Here is a 20,377-nt window from a genome sequence, read left to right as displayed (position 1 = left end):
GGCAAGGAGTTGGGCATTATTTAAACCCTGCCATATGGCTTTGCTCCGGTTTACGTTAGAGGCACTGGGAGACGCTTTGAAAAGGTCCAATCTTCCCTATTTTACTCTGAAGCAATGGAGAAAAACGAAGATCTTCAAGCTGGACAGGTCGCAGAGCACCACCATGCTGATGTCATGAAGTGGGGGAGCCCTTGGCAACAGCCGAAGGCTAACATTCTATACCGGCCAGCAACTGCCTTCGTAGGTTCCGCAAGCCAGAAGAAGGCAGCAGCTCCTTCGTTCAGGTGTCTTTTGCTGTCTGGTGGAGTTTTTTTTCAAAGAAGAAGTGCAGCTAAGGTTCTGAAGGCCCAGATTTCGAAAGAAAACTACCGCTTTCAGGCTAAGATTACGATTTGCCTGGATGTTGCCAGCTTTAACGTTTTCATGTATGTTCTGCTGGTACTGAGAGTGGAGAAGAAGCACCAGAGGTGAAAATGGCTGCAGTTGGGAATGACCATTATTCCCATTTTCACTCCCCCTATGCACAGGTAAGTGCTGTAGATTTTAGAGTGGTTTGTGTCCTTGATTTTCTTGATATACCCATGCTGAAAGGGAGGCTCATTATGTAATATTTGCATCCGTTACTGCATCCATTTCAGCACCAGGGATTTAGGCATCAGTGCCTGGGAGGTGGGCTTTGGCTCCAGACCCCAGCGTGTCTCAGGGGATGGCCCGGTTGTACTGACTCCAGTCCGAAAGTGGCATGCTTTGGAGATGCTGCTCTGAGACCCAGCTGTTAATGTCTGGAACTGGGTGAAACTTACCTTCAAGTATTCAAATAGTTCCCAGCGTGATTTTGTTTTCCTTTAAAAAACCACACACAAACTCACGCAGAAATGACCGTCAACCTGGCATTTCCAGCACTCAGCTGGGATGGAGTTCATATCCAGGACATAAACCTGACTTCGCATGTTCAGGGTAATGGCCATGAGCTCTTGCCTCTTTGGAATTATGAGTTTATCATGTGCTTGAGGAAGATACCTCAGGTTATAAGGAGAAATGAATTCCATAGTCAGAGATGACGCTAACATCTGTAAACTTTAATAAGGCAGAGATACAGAAAAATAATTTTAAGTATGACTAACGAAAGTGACCCTCGTTGTGAAAGTGGTTTCTCTCCAATATTGTGTAGACTTTTTAGCTGGCGACATATTGAGCGATAGAGGGAGAGCAGCAGTGGGAGTGTATCTATGAGGAAAGCAGCAATAATTAAACAAATAATTTAAAAAATCTTGTAGATATTCTTTTGCTCCCATGAGGCTTCTGTTTGTCTTGTATAAAAACAGCTGGGAGATGCTGTGAGCAGAGAGTAATGATAGTTGTCTCACAACATCAAATCCTGAGTATTTGCAGTAACTTGCAAATGCTTGTCACCCTAGTACTGTTACACGTGAACTACTGCATCATCCCCATGAATCAAAACCAAAATGTTTCAAAAGAGGAGATTCATGTTTAAGGCAACCACTAGGTTATGGGGATCTAGTATGACTTACCCACAAAGTCATATTCCTCATGAGGGTTCCAGGTGCAGGTTCTGCCACTGTGAAAAACCTCTTGGCTGAGTGCTCCTTATGGAGACAGGGGAGATGTTCACATCTGTTTGGCAGATTGAGAGATATTGAAATAAAGGTAGAAAGGAGCAAGTCCCTTCAAGCACGTTTTTTATTCTGAAAACAAAAGTGACTTTCTTCTGCTGAGTTGACATTCCCAATGGGAACTGGAACAAAAGATTTTCTCCCGTGTTTTGAAATCCAAGTCCGACAAGCCTCCACGAGGCTTGCAAGCTCCCAAATTTTAATTTATCAGGTTTTGTTGGGAATCTTTCTGGTTTTTGTTTCTTACTCCTTATTTTCCCAAGGACCTGGTTCCTTTAACGGTAGGAGAGCACTAGTGTTAAGATTGGCACTTGTACAGCAGATTTCATCTGAGATTGACTTGATTATCCCATTGTGCAGGAAAGGAAACTCCACCACGTGTCCATTAAGTGACTAATAGGTTTTTTTTTTCTTCCCAGCATCTCAGGACAAGTCTGCCGTGCAGTAAGCACACTGCTTTACTCCTATTCTTGTCTAGGAAGAGTTGTACCTCATGAAAGCTCCACTGGCCTAACTCAAAACAGCTTTAGAGCTACCTGGAGCTTAAGATAACTTTAGAGATAACTTTAGATCTTCTAAAATGTCAGAACGTGGTCCCACAAAATCATAATCAGGTGTTCACAGCGGTACACCATGTAAGAAGCCACTTAGTCCATTTTTATTGTTATATTTACAGTATCTGAAAACTGTTTTCTCCTGCAGCGAAAGTACAGCAACGTCCCCTGTTTCTGGGAAACACAACCCGTAGGCTGTGTGAGGTTCAACTGTGCCTTCCATCATAGCAAACCTCGTAATATAAATGGACTTTTTTTGCCGCCTACCAACAGTGAGTAAAAATATTTTCTCAACAATTTGTGCATTAGAGCAAGTAAATACACAAAAATGTCCTTCCAGTGCTTACGTAATATATATTGAGGCCCAGAAATGTACCATGGCAAATCAATCAGGTATGACCTGCTCTCCCAGCAAGTTGAAGGCCAAGAAAGGAATTGTATTGGCATTTGAATAGGGTTGCCACATGAATTTTTTTAGCTCTCATGTTACGGATCTTCGGAGCTATCAGGGACGTAAAAGATGAAGTCACAAGTGGCAATTTAGGTTGCTGAGACCCGTGGAGTAAAAATGTTACTTTCCTTGGGTATTTGCTAGATGAAATCCCTCTAGCAATGAAAATGTTTAGTAGGCAGGTAATCATTTAAGAGAAATGAAAAGTAGTGTGTGTGGTGGGGGGAGGAGGTTGGTAGGGCCACTAGCAGCAACATCTGTTGATAGAGCACAACATGTTACATGGATGAGACACCCCTTCTATAGATAACATAAGATTACAGTGCTGTGTGTGCACATGTATTTCCAGTTCATCGTTCTGAATAATCCTTTCAGGCTTAAATATTGGGTGCAGGCTACTGAAGTATGGTAATAGTGTGTAACACAGCACAACTTTTTAGGGAAAAACCCTCTATTTGATGTTTTTTTCCCTCAGTCCTTTCAAAAAGGAGCTCTTGTCTGCCAGGAGTCCTGGTAGACATCTGGAGCCTGGAATAGGGTAAGAGTCCAGGGCAGGGAACCAAGACAGCTGTCAGAAATCAGGTGGAAAGAGGAGTGAGAGCAAGGCAGCATGACTTGTCATGGATACATGAACAAGTGGACTAAACCAGAGTTGTTTGTGGGCCTTATTGCCAGTGCTGGAGACAGGTGTCATAAGAGAAGTCCACAAAGACCTCTAGTCAGAAGCAAACACCTTCTGTTTCTAAAAATCCCCCAGGAAAAGATAGCCTGTCATATCTGGGCATGTGGAGCCTAACTAACCACACAGGACCAAGGCAGGAACTTGAGTGCTGTTTCTGTGAGTGCCCCTATGGCTTTTAGTACAGTTCCCACAGCCACAGCATCAGTCCCTGGCACCTAGCGCTGTCGTAAATATCACATAGGCACACTTTTCGGTGTGGTGTGAGTCAGAGACCGTGCCCAAGAGGCACTGTGGACAAGGGTATCCTGTGTAAGAGCAACATTCAACAATCCGAATGAGAAAATGGACCCAAGCCTTTTACTTTGTACTGCAGTACATATAAATTCAAAGTCCGCGTGCTTCACAATAACATTGCAAACATTAAAACTGCATTTATTTGTTTCAATACTTGCAAATCTTGTTAAACTAATTCAAGCTTGATTTGGCTTACCCTCCCCAGAGCTAATAATATCCTTTTTCGTTCTGGACAGCGAAAAAGGCTCTATCAGGTTAAAATGTTGTATCTTACTTTCTCTTGCAGGAGATATGACAAATCTGATCTGCAGTAGCGTTATTAAAACGGGTCTAATATGATACGCATGCTGCTCATAGGCAAGCAAGAGATGCACAAGAATAACAACAACTGGACTAAAAGAAAATGCCCATGCTTTATCTTTTTCTTTAAAAGCAGAAAAAATACCCAACTTCAATCCTGATTATATCTATAGTTGCAAACTGGTCGGCTTGAACAGTACAAATAGGCTCACCATTTTTCATCATTTTTATTTTCAGTCTGTTGCATTTCCTGGCTCTCCCAAAATGCTATCCCAGTACTGAAATACTTTTGTGGCAAACATTATGGGTAAATTCCTAAGGAAAAGAGTATCTTTTCTGATTGTCTTCTAATTAAGTGTACATTATTTTCATGAACTTCCTATTCCTTCTCAAAATCTACATTTTGTACTGAGTAAGAGAGAGAGTTGTCATTCAGAAAATTCTAATAGAAAAAAAAAAATATTTACAAGCCAAAAATAGGTAATCCCGTGCTTAGCGCTGCTAAATTCTTCACAATTGATGCCATGTGGAGGGATACAGGCCTGCCTATTACTTGGCATGTTTAAAATATTTTCACAGGTGGGGTCCTAAACTGCCTTACTCACTTCAGCCCAGGTATTACTAATCACGTGTTTCCCTATGTTGTAAATATCTACCTGTTTTTTCATACCTTCTGTAGGGGGAAGATGCTCTTTTGCCAGCCTCCACAGAAGATTTTTCCTAAAAGGCACAATCTGTCTATTTAACAACTCCTCCAGCATGATAATGATTTCAAAACTATACCTGCTGGTCTGAGCCTGAATTTGATATTCTAGTTCCCGCCTAACAAAATAAATATAATGCTCTTTTCTGCAGGTGCCCCATTGCAACAGGGTGTCCAAGGAGGGATTCTGCCTCCAGCGCATTGTCAAGAATTACTCAGAAATCAGAAGAATATTGTACTACCAATTCATCCTCCAGTGATTATAAACATCAACGATGATGACGATGATGAAGAGGATGATGAAGAGGACGATGAAGAGGAAGAGAATCGTAAGTGGGTTTTTTCTTTCTTTGACAAGCAAGTAGGATGGATTTTTTCAACTCTTGCAATGTACTTCACAACTGACTTCTTATAATAACCATCACATTTTTAGAGAAGAGTTGTTGAGAAGTTTTTTAAATAGTTTCCAGCTAATCCCTGAAATATTGGAACTGCTCGTCACCACATGTGAGTGAGGCAACATTTTCCAACTCCTATGAAATGGCTAGCTGTATATTTCAATAGTGGCAGAATTCACATACCTCTTCCTCATCAAACAGAGTTTCAAACGTGATCCACAATTCAGATGACCATCAAATACTCTTCAAATTCCTCAAAATTCAGGGGCCAAATTACAGGTTTAGGAGGCACTGCTTTTCTGGGAAACAAACTTTTGAGCAGGGGCTGTACACACTCATCACTGAAGGTGGAGGCATAGGTTTGTTTACTAAAGACAGTTGCGTGATTTCAACTTAAGTAATTTGTTCGACTGACTTCCTAAAGCCTGTAGGCAGTCTCATTTTACTACAGGAAGTTCGTCTTAAAACTGGCAAAGAGAACCCATACAAAACTCTTCACTAGTTTAACTGAATGTGAATGTGTATATATTTATGTTCTTTTCTTTTTCCAATTTTTTTTCCATCTCATTAAACCATTGCCTGAGAGACCAGAGATGCATAGGGAAGGAATGAATTGCACATTCCCAGAGACTGAAAGTGAGAGAAGGACCTACTCTCACGCGTGCACTCTGCACATTACTGTGCTAGTTCTCAGGCAGCCCCAAGCTGCTTTTCGCTTCCCCCCTGCCCTTCAGGTTGGCTGGCAGGGCAGCCTGTTAGTGCTTCCTAACTCGGCTTCAGTCTGAGTAAGCCACGTTTACTTAAATGGTACCAAAAGCAGGGCTCTGCTAGCCTTAGGAGCCTTCACTGCGACAGGTAAGGAGCGCTCGCTTCAGCAGCTCTGCCAGCAGACATTACACGACAGTAACTTTGGGCAGAGGTTTTGTGACAAGCACTCCCTGGTGACATGTTTAATCAGAAGATTTCCTTTTGGGTGTAAATGAAGGATCATTTTCAAAATGAGCACTGAAGGCGGTTTGGAATCCTTTTAAATCAACAAACATTAGCTTCTTAGTATGGGTTGTAACTGCAGTGCCATTGCACTTGGAAATACCCAGTACTAAGGAATCATTTTTCTGTCCAGAAGCAGAGGTCACAGTCAGAAAAAAACACAACCGTGACCAAAATGAAAGTCACTATGGTCTTTGATTATTAAGAATTGTTGAAGGTCTTTGTATAGCTACCTAGTAATCTTTTAAAAATATTTCCTACAGGTGTTCCTGAGTGGGTGCCTAGGACTGCTGCAGATCTTGAAGAGGAAAGAGCAATAAAGGAAATATGCTATAAGTCTGGTAAATATGAAACTAGTCACTCTTTCCTAACAGCAGTGCTGCCAATATAGTAAACTTTGGTTTTTTTTTTCCCTCTTGGGGTATGTTTAGGAGAGTATTATGGGATTCAGTACCCCCAAGAACACCAATCAACAAAAACTGTGTCTGCACCTCGGGAAAATGAGCTATTGCCCTTGGAAGCTACTGAGCAACACCTGCAGAAAGGCAAGTACTTTTCATCTTCTTGGACAATGTTTACCACTTTTAAATTACTGTCACAGGGAGAAACTATTACATAGTTTGCCCGTCCTCCTTGCTTCTTTAATTTAGTGACAATAAAAGACAGCATATAACAAAGAGCATAAAAAAATTTACTTAATTTTCCCTCGTACAGATATACATATATAGTGTCACACATGTGGTGACTGTCTGCATCGATTGTAGATGGAAAAGGTAGAAATGGGCTCTATGTATACTTTCCTGAGATACACAACATAGGTCTTTCATGTAATTTTTCTTCACGGTCAAGATTTATGTAGTCTAACTTTAACCACCCTAAGGCGAGGTGTGTAGCTGAAATGTCTCATCCGGGATCTCTGTTGTTAAATGGAGAGACAGGCACTCTTACGGGGCTGTTTGTTGCGTTGTAAGATAGTGCCACAGGAAGGTGAGATAAGTCACTCGCCCAGAGGTGTTCGTGCTCTCTTCTGGCTGTCGTGGGTGTCTAGATGATGAAATGTGGTGACACAGCAAACTTTTCTATAACTAAATTGAGATTAAGTAAATACTCCCTTTAGGTGTCTTCTAAAAGACAGTAACAAGAGAGTTCGATTTTGTTTTGACTGTTGGGCTTGATCCAACATAATTAAGGTCAAAGGAATACAAATTAATACATATTTACCCCCTTCATTAGGTTTTGCCTTCATTCTTGAGCAAGTGACATGACTGAAAGAAATCTGTATTCATTTTTTTACTGAATAAGTTATATACAATGCCATGTTAGGAGAGAGTTATGTTCTTAAGGTAACAAGACACCAGAGCAATCAGTAGATCAGTCATCAAAAATTGGTGGGCAGAAATAAGACCTGCTACTTTTAATCAAAAAAATAATAGTTGTTATATATTTCATGGAAATTTCAGGGATAAAATCTTGATAATACTGTTTTATGTAAAACAGCTTTGAATAGGATGATGTGCTAATACAAAAAAGGGAATGGAAAAATTGTCTCCATGTCAGGCACTTTTAACTGACACTTTTTCCGGCCTAAATTGCTCATAGAACTGGGCAGAATTATTTCCTTCTTACTTCTACACCTAAAATGTTTCATATTAAAATAGCTTTGATAAGCTATTTCTGACAAGTATTTACATATATTTAGACTACAGATGAGGGATCAGTAACAAATACATCAATACACCTTGTAATATATGTCTTTATCATTAGCTACATTCAGGAAAAAGCATAGAGTACAGTATTAATGAATATTTTCTAATTCATAATGAGAAGAATTCTGAGCCAGCACTGGTCAAAACCATTGTACGAGTTCAAAGTAGCATTACTCTTTGTGTTTACAGTCAATTTTTGACTTTGTTTTCAAGATTTTGCGACCATGAACTCTGCGAGAGGAAATATATCACTGCATTTTTGGATATGAAAATTTTGCATGCTTTTTAAAGAAGTAAATACTTGCTATTTTAATCCCGCAGAAACCAACCACACTGAGCTGGTAGAGAGCCATCACTATCAAGAAGTACAGGAAGAGAAAGGGATATCTGAGGAGCCAAGAAAATCACCTAATACAGGAACAGGCAAAGGTATTTTGAGAAAACAGTTGCCTTCCTCATTGTTGCTTTTTAAACTGTTAGATGATTTAGCACTACCTCTTGAATTTCTGTTCTTGGTGTCAAATATGGACAATCCATATTTCAGCTGGACTATCTCATCTTCCAGCCCCCAGTCTCTTGCAATAGGTCAAATCTGAAGTAGTAGCACAATGTTATTGTTTAAATTTGTTCTTTCACTTTTAGGAATCCATGTTTCAGGCCCCAAAGCCAAACCAAATTACCAACCAAGGGGTCAAAGGAAGGATGATCAAATTGCTTCTTCTTATATTCCTTATGAGAGAGAAACTGGAAGAAAGACTTACTTCTGTTCTTCAGAACCTCGAAGATCAGCACTTGCATTCTACCCTACTGTGACCATCACCCAAGAACCAAAGTTCAACAGGTCTAGAGGTGGGTTCCTGCTCACAGAGGAGTCCTCAAATGCCTCAAATACACCTGTCTGTATCGCGCTGCTTTCCATTTGTCCCTGCATGTGATTATGAACTGATTTATGCCTAAATATGGGCAAGAGTAAATTTGATCCAGCATAATTTTCATAAGTAGATTGCAGCACTATCCACAGATGGAAATGTAAAGCCTCATAAAGATTTACAGAATATTCACAAACAATAATAGACCCACCTTCATAGCAGGAATTCACTTCTCTGCCCAGCAAAGAGGGATGAATACAACGATGTGCCGATGGGCACAAATACAGTGATCCCCACTTTTTACAGCATCTTTTATGTGATTTATTATTTGGAAATATTTAAGAAGCCTCATAATAGTCCACCTTTAACTTCTCAGCCTACTGCAAATATTGATAGTAGAAGCAGTAATTGTGCAGTAGAATTTCAGTTTCCTTTCAAGAAGGGTTTCTTGTTCAAGTTTTTTCCTCCCGGCAGGGGATGAAAGAATGGTCTTGCTTTGCATGGTATTCTTCCACACCTGGGATTTCACTGGAGTTTGGATTTGGCTGGATTTATGATTGTTTGGGCTTTAAACCAGCCCCCAAACTGAAGCAGAAGTACAGAATTTCTGCTGCATTCTGGCCTGAACTGAGGGGAACCAAAAGCGCTTATTTACATTAACAGGAGAAAGGGAAGAACAGACAAAGCCACGTCTTCCTGCAGAGTCGCAGGGGGCAGGTGAAGAGCACTGTGGTTGCTTCATACTGCAACTCCCCTTGTGAAGTTCTGTTTGTAGTTTGAAGCAGGCTTACCTGCGCAACCAAGGCTCTTCCAAGTTTAGCTGCATCATTTGTAGTATTTTGTTACGTTCACGAACCGCCCGTGTGCAGGATGCGTCTAGATGCTACAGACAGAAGAGGTAATTCATCGTTCAGCCAGAAGGTGTCCTTCGGGGTGCATTGGTCTCCATGCGCTCAACGGTTGATGTTGCAGAGGTCCATGTACCACCTGTGCAGTGCAGAGAAAGGATGTATCTGGGCAGGTAGTCAGCACTTAGAGGACAGTAGTGCATGAGGGGATTGTGTTCAGGGCTGCATTTAAGATGGTCTGAAAACACAGATACATTCAGAGATGTTTCCCCAAAGCATTGCCTCAGCTGAGTTCTCAGAGGCTTTAGGTACTATGACGACATGCATCTTGAAAATACCATAAACTCAATTGAATAGGACTCATAAATATCATTCATGGAAAGTGAGGGACTAAAGAATGAGCAGGTAGTTTGTAGCTGGCTCTTTACTTTGCAGCCGCAGTCATCTTCAACCTGTGCATTATGGTATTTTCTTAGAAAGCATGAGAGTTAAGCGTCAGGTTCTCGGTTACACTAGACAGGATCCAAATAACTAACAAAAGGGAAAGAAGACTATAAAATGAGAGGTTAAAGGAAATTGCACTGAACTAATCGCTAGCTCATCGAGGTGTGTGGGGGGAAGAATGGCAATGCCTTTCTGTGTGCTGCTTACACACAAGCAGCTAAAACCTTCTTTCTGTTGCCTTTCCAGGTGATGGTAATGCCATTCCTACAAAACTGAATAATACAAAGAGAGAAGGAGAGACTATAGGAAGGAGAGGACCAATAGAGACTATTCCCAGAACAGATTGCAGATCCTCTGAAAATGGAGGTAATATACTTTAGCATCAGCTTCTCATTGCTGAACATTACATGGTCAATAAAAATAACTGGTTATATTTGGATTGGGCTGTCCACAAAGACCATTTTTTGAATCTTGTCTTCCAACCTCCTGCAGTAGGTGAAATTTTGAGTAGTAGCACAACATTGTTGCTTAAGTTTGTTCTTTCCCTTTCAGGAATTCGCACTTCAGACCCCAAAGTCAAACCAAGGTACCAACAAAGGTGTCAAAGGAAGGATGATCAAACTGCTTCTTCTTATATTCCTTATGAGAGAGAAACTGGAAGAAAGACTTACTTTAATTCTTCAGAACCTCGAAGATCAGCATATGTAGTCTACCGTACTGTCAACGCCACCCAAGAACCAAAGTTCAGTGGATCTACAGGTGGGTTCCTGTTCACACAGGAGTCTTAAAATGCCTCAAATACACCCGTCTGTGTCGTGCTGCTTTCCATTTGTCCCTGCATGTGAATATGAACTGATTTATGGTGAAGTATGGGCAAGAGTAAATTTGGTCCAGTCTAATTTGATCCAGTCTAAGTAGACTGCAGCACTATCCACAGACAGTTAGTCAGACAGAATATTCACAAACAATAATTTAGCTACCTTCATAGCAGGAATTCACTTCTCTGCCCAACAGAGAGGGATGCATGCAATGTTTTTCCATTGGGCACAAATATACCAATACCTTCACCTCTGGATGATTGGGGTTTATTTTCATCTGTCATTTCATCAAAAAAATTAGTGGTAAATAATTTCAGTGAACATAAGTTAAGAAATTGATTTCACCTTGCCAGTTTCCATCATCTCTCTTGAGCTGGGTTGAATCTCCACCTTCAGGTGCCTCCCTGTCTTAATTTCCAATAAAAGGAACCTTCTTCACACAAAGTAACCCCTACTTTCAGATGAACAAAGGTAAGTGAAATGAGTCCCAACATCACTGCTTTGTCTTGGGCAGGAGTAGTTGCAGTTTTTTTTCTTTTAATGGTTGCTTTGATTAAATGTGTACAGCTTGGTATAGAGGTTACAGAGAGAACATTCTTAATGTAAAGAATACATCTTACCAAATTTCCAGGTTAAAAAAAAGCACAGAGCATTTTAAAAAAAAAGTGACTAGCATTTTTGTCATAAGAACAACCATTACCATTTTTGCTACCTTTCTTTCCAGCAGTACCTGAGCCACGTGGTTGGAAAGGCTCCAAGCAAAAGAATCAGCTTGATACTAATAGAAGATTTTGGACCCAAATGGAAAACTATGGTAATACTTACTTGTTCTGCATGAACTGAAAATTTTAGGATTATTGTGGAATTAGTAATTTGAATGAATGGAATTAAGCTGGAATTAACAGAAAACCAGAGCATTAATAATATTATTTTTTAATAAAATTTTACAGAAAATGGTTAGTCATTAGGCAGCTTACTCTCCTGCAAAATCAGCTGTCTAGCACAAAAAACATAATATTGCCTTGCATCTAGGGCTTTCACAAGCAGGGATAAAACAGATTAGTTTATGGATTAGTTTAATCTAAAAGCAACTGATGCCTTTGGGAAGATTTTCAACACAGGAACATTCACTTTGTTAAAGTCAAGGATGTCCATGGCAGAATTACCTCATTTGGAAGATCCTGTGAGCCTCATGCAAATGCCGCAAGATGACAAATGATCTCTAAAGTACTAGAGAGAGAGAGAGAGAGAGTCTGTATTTAATATTAGCTGGTATTTTAGCGGTGAATACAATTCACCCGATGCATTCATTGATACTTCAGCTAATGTAATATTTAATTCACATACCGGACCAAGAGAGTCTTTCCTGAAATCGTAGCTGTAATTAAGAAACAATGTCTATGTTTTTTCTACAGACAAATATACTTCAGGATCTTACAATGCACCAACTCAGAGGAAAAGAAATCCACATGCAAAAACATTCTCTAAGTCTAAAACAACCATTCAGGTAACTGTTTCATAGAAATTCTTACAGTTCAGTCTTTTTAGTAAAAGGGACATGTCTCTCCCCACCTAGACCATGTAAAAGTGCTCTTAAAACTTCCCCGACCAAAACCCGCAAGAGTCTAAGCAATGCTGAGTAGTCTGAAAGAGCAGTTAATGGTTTCGTTTGTTTGCAGACATGTACCTTTGCCTAACCTGTGGTTTCTCATTTTTTACAATATTACTGATGAGAAAGCAAAATATGTACCTGCTGTTAAAGCAGGGAGCTACAAGAAGTGGGTTTTGGCCTGCAGCACTGCACAAAGCACAGCAGAGACTATAGGAGTGTGATCTATTTGTCTCGCTGGTTGATTGCTCGCGAAGCATCTGCAATCACTGAACGAGGATCAGCTGAGCTCCAATTTCATAAAAAGACTCGGGCTACCAAACGTTTGCAAGACACCCTAAGGACCATTAATACATTTTACAGATGTCTTGAAAGCAGAGATTAGAACCCCTATCTCATGTTCCTCAGATGAATGGCCAAACCTGTAGTCTGCAGTCCGTGCTTCAGTGTGACATTCCCTTATCTCTAGTCTCTCTGTGTCACCCACGGACCTAACAGGTTGTTTGCTCTGCGGTTGCACAGTTCGAAATGTGAACTAGTAGAGCATCCTCATAGTTCTGGCAAGCTTAGCCTTCTAGCTTGCTATGAAAGTGCTTCCCTGAAAGGGCAAAGAGATGAGTTTGAACCCTGTTGAGCACTCCCTTTTCTTGGATGAATCCTTTTACTGGTACTTTATTTTATAGAAGATGGTCAGTAACACTTTTTCCAAGCGGTCTTGTTAGTTTTTGGAGAGTATGAGTCTGCTCCAGGAGACTAGTCCAAAGTGGGTGACTCAGAAAAGTGCAACTTTGTAATTTTGTGTTTCAAAGCTCTCCAGATGGCCCAGTTGTCAGTATTTCTATGAGTTTACCCAGGGCACTTCCAAACACAGCATTAGGCCATTTTGATTCCAGTCTGAGATGCAAATTCTGCTGAGGCACCACATAGATGAAAAGCACCTAAAACCACCTTCTGTAATCCCTCGCCAGGTTTGCTACCATATTTGGTTTCTTTGTGCAAGTACCACATGGTTCTCAAACATCTGCTTGGGAAGGTTTTAGAGGGAAAATACTTGAACAGAATATTTTGAAACATGGGTGAATTATATTAGGATGAAATATTTTTATTTCTGTTGCTTCTAGAAGTGTTGAAGGTTTACTTCTTAAAATGTTTCTGAAAGAGCAGATAGTTTTACTATAATAAATTATGCACAAAATGTTCTTCATATTTATTTTGACAACAGAGCCAAGAAGACATGGAAGTGAATAGAAAAGGAGAACGATATATAGACAGAAGAAAGAGGTGAAGCAAGTAATTCAATTTACAAATAAAATCTAAATTGAAATAAGGATATTATCAACTGGAAAATCCAAAGATGATAAAATTACAAATTCCAAAAATAAAGTGCAGCAAGTACACGATAACATTTCAAAACTGATAAAAATGGAAATTAAAAAAGTGTGCTCTTGTTGTGGGTTGACTCTGGCTGGACGCCAGGTGTCCACCAAAGCTGCTGTATTGCTCCCCTCTCAGCTAGACAGGGAAGAGAAGATATAACAAAAAGCTTCTGGGTTGAGATAAGGACAAGGAGACACCACTCAACCAATTACCATCATGGGCAAAACAGACTTGATTTAGGGAAACTTAATTTAATTCATTGACAATCAAACCAGGGTAGGGTAATGAGAAATAAAAGTAAATCTGAAAACACCTTCCCCCCACCCCTCCCTTCTTCCCAGGCATAACTCCACTCCTGAATTCTCTACCTATCCACCCCAGTGGTGCAGGGGGACAGGGAATGGGGGTTATGATCAGTTCATCACACATTGTCTCTGCCGCTCCTTCGTCATCAGGGGGAAGACACCTCACACTCTTCCCTGCACCAGCGTGGGGTCCCTCCCACGGGAGATGGTCCTCCACAAACTTCTCCAACGTGGGCCCTTCCCATGGGCTGCGGTCCTTCAGGAGCAGATTGCTCCAGAGTGGGGGGGTCACAAGTGCCAGCAAACTTGCTCCAGCATGGGCTCTCCATGGGGTCACAGCCTCCTTCGGGCATCCCCCTGCTCCGGTGTGGGGTCCTCCCCGGGCTGCAGGTGGAGATCTGCTCCACCATGGACCTCCCTGGGCTGCAGGGGGACAGCCTGCCTCACCACGGTCTTCCCCATGGGCTGCAGGGGAATCTCTGCTCCGGTGCCTGGAGCATCTCCTCCCCTCCTTCTGCGCTGACCTGGGGGTCTGCAGGGTTGTTCCTCTCCCATACCCTCACTCCACAGCTTCTCTCAGAAGCCGCCACTGTGCCCCCCCCCCCCCCCGCCCCCCCCCCCCGCTCCTGAAACCTTGCCACACAAACCCAATACAGCTCTGTATGGTCACATATAAAGGTCTTCAGTATATTCACTAAGTTTAATCTGCTATTAAAATTTGAGACTTGAAATTATTTTTACAGGATCTTTTAAGGCATAATTCCTAGTATGAATAAATACTATTAATTTTCCTTAGCATTTTCAGAGGGCTTTTAATGTAAACAGCAATACTAATGCATTCTAGAAAGTTGCTGGATTTTTGTGAAAGCCAGATTCTTAGATGGTTCAGCTGTTTGCCAGATGTTTGGAGTCTCAGTCTGAGTTTGATCTTGAGATTTTGCCATTTTAGCAGGGCAGCAGAACTCTTATGAACTAAATGAACTTCACAACAAAGCTCTCAGAATTAACTGTGTTTTTACATACATTTTAAACTATAGAAGATTGGGTAAAGACTGAGAGGAAGACTGATGAGAAAGATACTTTAATATTGCTTTCTGAAGAAACAAAACTTATACTAAATTGTTACATATATGTGACTTTCTACCTTTGTCTCAGACATTTTTCCATTTTTGCATTTACCTGACCTTTCTTAGAACATAATCCATTTTGGAGGATAGCCCTTCAAACCTCTTTCTGTAATACTGGGATCCAGTAATTATCTCGGTGGCGCCTGTAACTGTGAATATAAAACTGTTTTGCTTCCTTGGAGCCTTTTCTTCATTGTGACTGTTTAGAATGTCAGGATGGATCAGGTACCTTCCGGGGTGCCTTCTAGGTGAAATTAAGCTATCATTCTATGAGAAATATAGTCATACATTTCTCTATCCTATTTTATTGAGAATATCTTGCATAAACCTTGGGTGGTAATGGTGTAATTTTCATTCTGTTTTAAAATATAATTTTCAATAATTTAAACTTTGTTGTGGTTTAACCCCAGCTGGCAACTCAGGCCCATGCAGCCGCTCGTTCACTCCCCCACCCCGGTGGGATAGGGGAAAAAATTGGAAGGGTAAAAGTGAGAAAACACGTAGGTTGAGATAAAGACAGTTGAACAGGGAAAGCAAAAACTGTGTGCAGAAGAAAAGCAAGGAATCCGTCCACCCCTTCCCACGGGCAGGCCGGCGTTCGGCCATCTCCAGGACAGCGGGGCTCCAGCACGCAAAGCGGTCACTTGGGCAGACAAACGCCATCACTCCCAACGTCCCCCCTTCCTTCGTCTTCCCCCGGGACGTCCCTGGAATGGGCTGGAATATCCCTGGGGTCAGCTGGGGTCAGCTGTCCCGGCTCTGTCCCCTCCCGACTCCTCGTGCCCCCCTCGCCGGTGGGGGGAGAAGCAGAAAAGCCCTCGACGCTGTGTGAGCACGGCTCAGCAGGAACGAAAACATCCCTGGGTTATCAGCACTGCTTCCAGCACAAAGCCAAACACAGCCCCGTACCGGCTACTGTGGAGAAAATTAACTCTACCCCAGCCAGAACCAGCACAGACTTAAAAAACACTGCAGTGATTGTAAACATGTATGCAGTTAGGCATCACTGCCCTTAACTGAGAGAAGAATAGAAAAATCTAGAGTATCTGGTGTAGCTGAGAGTTAGAAAATGTAAAAAAACAGACAAAACCCATCCTTTTAAAATAAAGTACTAAGTAGATTCAAAATGTTTCTCCCCCTCTAATTAGACATTGGAATTTGAAATTGTAGCACATGATGCCTTGTGGCAACATTTTATATGTTGTCTGCCTGAAGCAATTTAAAATCTTAATTCAGAGGGATTATTGTGTCCAGTTATATAAGGCTTCCTGCCTGGGCTCACCTTTAAGTAAAAGCGCAGCGAGAAGTTCTCATGGGAACATCCTGTATGTTTGACCAGAGACATGAGGAACAGAGCTGGCTTATTTGGGAAAATCCTGTAAGAGCTCAAATGATCAAAATGCAGTAACTTCTCCATGGACAGGATCTGCAGGGTGTGCTGGGCTGTGGTCGGACGCCCATTCAATGCTGCAGAATTTGGGGCTCCCAGCATCTGGAGGGTATGATTATCTATACTTTTCAGTGTGATCTCAAAAAACTGAACGAAACTTCCCTGGGGATTGTAGACATTGCTTAAAAAAGAAGCATTTTGACAGTTTGCTCCTAATGAAGACATTTTCTGATAAAAGCTCCCTTGTATAGCAATACTTTATGTAAGTATATATATTTATTACAAAAAAAAAAAGTCTGCAAATGGTTTACCTGGCTCTGCAGTCACTAGGGGTCAGTGCAGTCACAGGAATGGGCTCGAACAACGCCCAGAGTGAACTTTCATTGGAATGTGCTTGACTCCAGCTCTCCAGAGCTAAAGCCTCTCTGCAGCGTTCTGCAATGACTTTAAATTAAGAGAAAAGGGCCCAATAGGCTTGTTATGCTTCCTAACGGCCAACTCGGGGAAGAGGTACAACAACCTACATTCAAAATCGCTAAATAGCTATTTTTTGTCTCTTAAAAACACAGTGATGATGTAAGCCTACTTCTCCCTCATTCTACACGCTTTCCAAAGGGCATTTCTGTTATCCCCTGATCTGGACAGCCCTCGCCACCAGGTTCTTCTCAGGGAAACAGTCTTTGAAAAGAGGTGTTCCCAGGCTGAGATCTCCGTTAACCTTTCCAGTCTGGAAATCTTTTAGATAGTTTTAAATGTCTCTGCTTTTCATATTCTGGGTTTTTTTTACAGGTGAAAATAATGATAGAAACATGCTACTGTTGTATGTAATATTTGAGGCACCTGAGGAGTACAACTATTATGCTTAAAATACAAGGGAAGTCCTGCTGTTTCTTTCCTCTTTTTATTTCCTAAGAAAAAGGCAGTTAGGCAGAACTAAATATTAAAATTTACAGGACCTTTTGAGAAGGTAAAGTGAACACCCAAGACTCTTTACTTGGTTTAAGAACTCATATAAAAAGGACACTTTTGGGGTTTTTATGACACATTTTGCTTCCCCTGGACAAAAGCAATGTCTTTCGAAGGTTGGTATCCTTGTTGTTACTGTTCATGCATGATGAAGGCTTATTAATGAATTTCCACTGTAAGGATGGAATGTGCTTCTTACATCCTCACAACAAATTCTGTCCCCCAGGAGAATTTTCAGAGCAGATTTTGAAGATTATACTGCCTTGTAGGAACGTGCACCAAGTACAACATACTCTGACATGACCCATGGTAATTCTATTGACTTCAACACAATTATTCATATTCTTAAATTCAAGTGTATTTTGACTGATCACAGCAGAGTGTCTTCCAAGGTTTTCATTGCAGTATGCACTGCAGCCTGCCAAATTGACATTATTCTTGGAGATGAATGAGGATGTAAAATCCAATAAAACTTGAACTTCTGAAGTGAAATCTGCAAACTGGGCAAATATAGTAGAGAATTGTAGGAGGAACAATAAATTATGGAAACATGACAATCAGTCGCAAGTTAAATAAAATGTGCCTCGCACCAGCTGTTTCAGTTGGCCAGTGCCAATCAAAACTTTTCTTCTTTTGGCATAGGGAATACCTGATGGTGAAGGGAAAACAGAAGTCTTCAATAGCTTGTGCTCATAAGTACCAGACCATTAACATTCAGAAATGAAATATTTGTTTTGGGACATTATTTGGTTTATGCCATTATGTTTACATCTGTAGCTCTTTCTTATAGGCCAAAGCACATGTCAGCAGAAATAGTGTCATTACAGCTTGGACGGCTGGATTGCTGAAGTAGACACTGATATGACTTCTCATGTCACTGCCAGCTGTCAAGAGAAGTCTTGAGGCTGTTAAAGAACTAAAACTGAAAAGTTTGTGGCTGTATTTTTGTGGCCAGTATAAGGAATTGAAAAATATGATAAACAAAATATTTTGCAAATTAAAATTGGATCTTTGGGAGAGGGAGTTGTTCAGTGTTTTGTGAAGTGACAGTCATGTATTCCTTACTGAAAATGCCACATGACAGTAGCACTGAGATTCCTGGTACACTAACAGTAAAATTTCCTTCAGGTAAGGCAGCTGCAATGTTTCAAGTCTGGAAACTGGCAGATGTTTAGCATTTCTTACCTTGAGGCCACAGATACCTGCTGTTTGATTTAAGGCATTAGAAAAACTATCAGCATGGCTTGAACTGGAGTTTCTGTAGAATAAATAGCCGCAACAGTTGAACTCTCCTGATTTCCTCTTGTTTTATTTGCCCTAGACTGCACAGCACTATTTTAAAGTGACACACCTCAGCGATTCACAGCAGACTCTCCTCCCCTTATTCCAGTATGACCGATCCAACATTTGGTTTGCTAGAAAAAGCAGTTTTAAAAGCTATTATTTTAAATTCTCTAGGATGGTGCACACTAATGTTATTTAAAAGCCAAGGAATAGCACTGCATAAGATCTACTCTAACAGACTAGCAACCACTTTTTATTTGGGTACATAATGGAAATAGGTTTTAGCTTACCAGATCGTATCATTCATCTCTCAAGAATTTGATACATGACTCTCATCAGAGCTGCTCTAGAGAAAACCAATCTCTTAATTCCCATGTAAACTCCAGGCAAAGAGTAGCAAAGAGCTAACATCCTGAAAAGAAGGTTTCCTGATTTATATTTATATATATATATACTTTAAAAAAAAAAGTACACTACTGTTGCTAACATTACTATTTTCCACGTTACATGGGTTATTTCAGTGACCTCCTTGTACTCTAAATTCATAACCTGTACCTCCTTTTTCTTAGAATCTACAAGTTGCAATGCCTGCAATTTGTAGTCCCTGCATGCATAAGATATCTGTGCTGATTGAAACTCTAAAGGATAATAAACTATGATTTCTTCAGGCAGAGTACCAATCCAGATATCACAATAATATGTTTCCAAGAGTGACCAAAGGAGGGTGCTTCAGGGAAACTGCAGGCATTTCCAAAGCAGGGAAATAATCAGCAGTACATGCATTGGAAAGTTTCTTGGTTTAGTAGTGATCTTATGGCTTGAAGTGAGAGATTTTTATTTCCTTTCCAAATTTATTTTCCTCCTGCCTAATTGTCGCAGTTTATCCCCAGCCAGCAACTAAGCACCACGAAGCCGCTCACTGACTTCCCCCCCACCCAGTGGGATGGGGGACAGAATAGGAAAAAAACCAGTAAAACTCGTGGGTTGAGATAAGAACAGTCTAATAGAACAGAAAAGAAAAGAAGAAACTAATAATGATAATGATAACACTAATAAAATGACAATAGTAATAATAAAAGGATTGGAATATACAAAACAAGCGATGCACAATGCAATTGCTCACCACCCACTGATCGATGCCCAGTTAGTCCCAGAGTGGCGATCCCCTCACCCCCACTCCTCCCAGTTTGTATACTGGGCATGACGTCCCATGGTATGGAATACCCTGTTGGCCAGTTTGGGTCAGCTGTCCTGCCTGTGTCCTGTGCCAACTTCTTGTGCCCCTCCAGCCTTCTTGCTGGCTGGGCATCAGAAGCTGAAAAATCCTTGACTTTAGACTAAACATTACTTGGCAACAACTGAAAACATCAGTGTTATCAACATTCTTTTCATACCAAACTCAAAAAGACAGCACCATACCAGCTACTAGGAAGACAATTAACTCTATTCCAGCTGAAACCAGGACACTAATATAATTGGAATGATTTTTTTTTTGTGATGTACTAAATGTATTCTTTTTTAAAATCGGGTTTCAACTTCTTGACTTTGCTTTCCATTAAATGACATACCCCTTTTCTATAAACAAGTAACTACACCGAAGAGAGACAATGGGTATTTTTATTCTGTTA

The 20,377-nt window shown here is 40.8% G+C and overlaps 1 protein-coding gene across 1 annotated transcript; it reads left to right on the top strand.

The window, feature by feature from the left end:
* The first annotated feature begins 473 nt into the window (after nucleotides 1-473).
* C34H12orf50 (chromosome 34 C12orf50 homolog) lies at nucleotides 474-13,585 on the top strand. Its single transcript, XM_049791931.1, has 12 exons — nucleotides 474-527; nucleotides 2,337-2,460; nucleotides 4,771-4,947; nucleotides 6,270-6,347; nucleotides 6,438-6,551; nucleotides 8,034-8,141; nucleotides 8,355-8,561; nucleotides 10,120-10,239; nucleotides 10,426-10,632; nucleotides 11,416-11,505; nucleotides 12,107-12,198; nucleotides 13,523-13,585. The coding sequence occupies exons 1-12, from the start codon at nucleotides 474-476 to the stop codon at nucleotides 13,583-13,585; spliced, it is 1,434 nt and encodes a 477-aa protein (XP_049647888.1).
* Nucleotides 13,586-20,377: the final 6,792 nt, after the last annotated feature.

Source organism: Accipiter gentilis, chromosome 34 (assembly GCF_929443795.1).
Source record: "Accipiter gentilis chromosome 34, bAccGen1.1, whole genome shotgun sequence".
Taxonomy (NCBI): domain Eukaryota; kingdom Metazoa; phylum Chordata; class Aves; order Accipitriformes; family Accipitridae; genus Astur; species Astur gentilis.
Note: the sequence above shows the minus strand (reverse complement) of the source record. Positions and strands in the feature narration are given on the sequence as shown.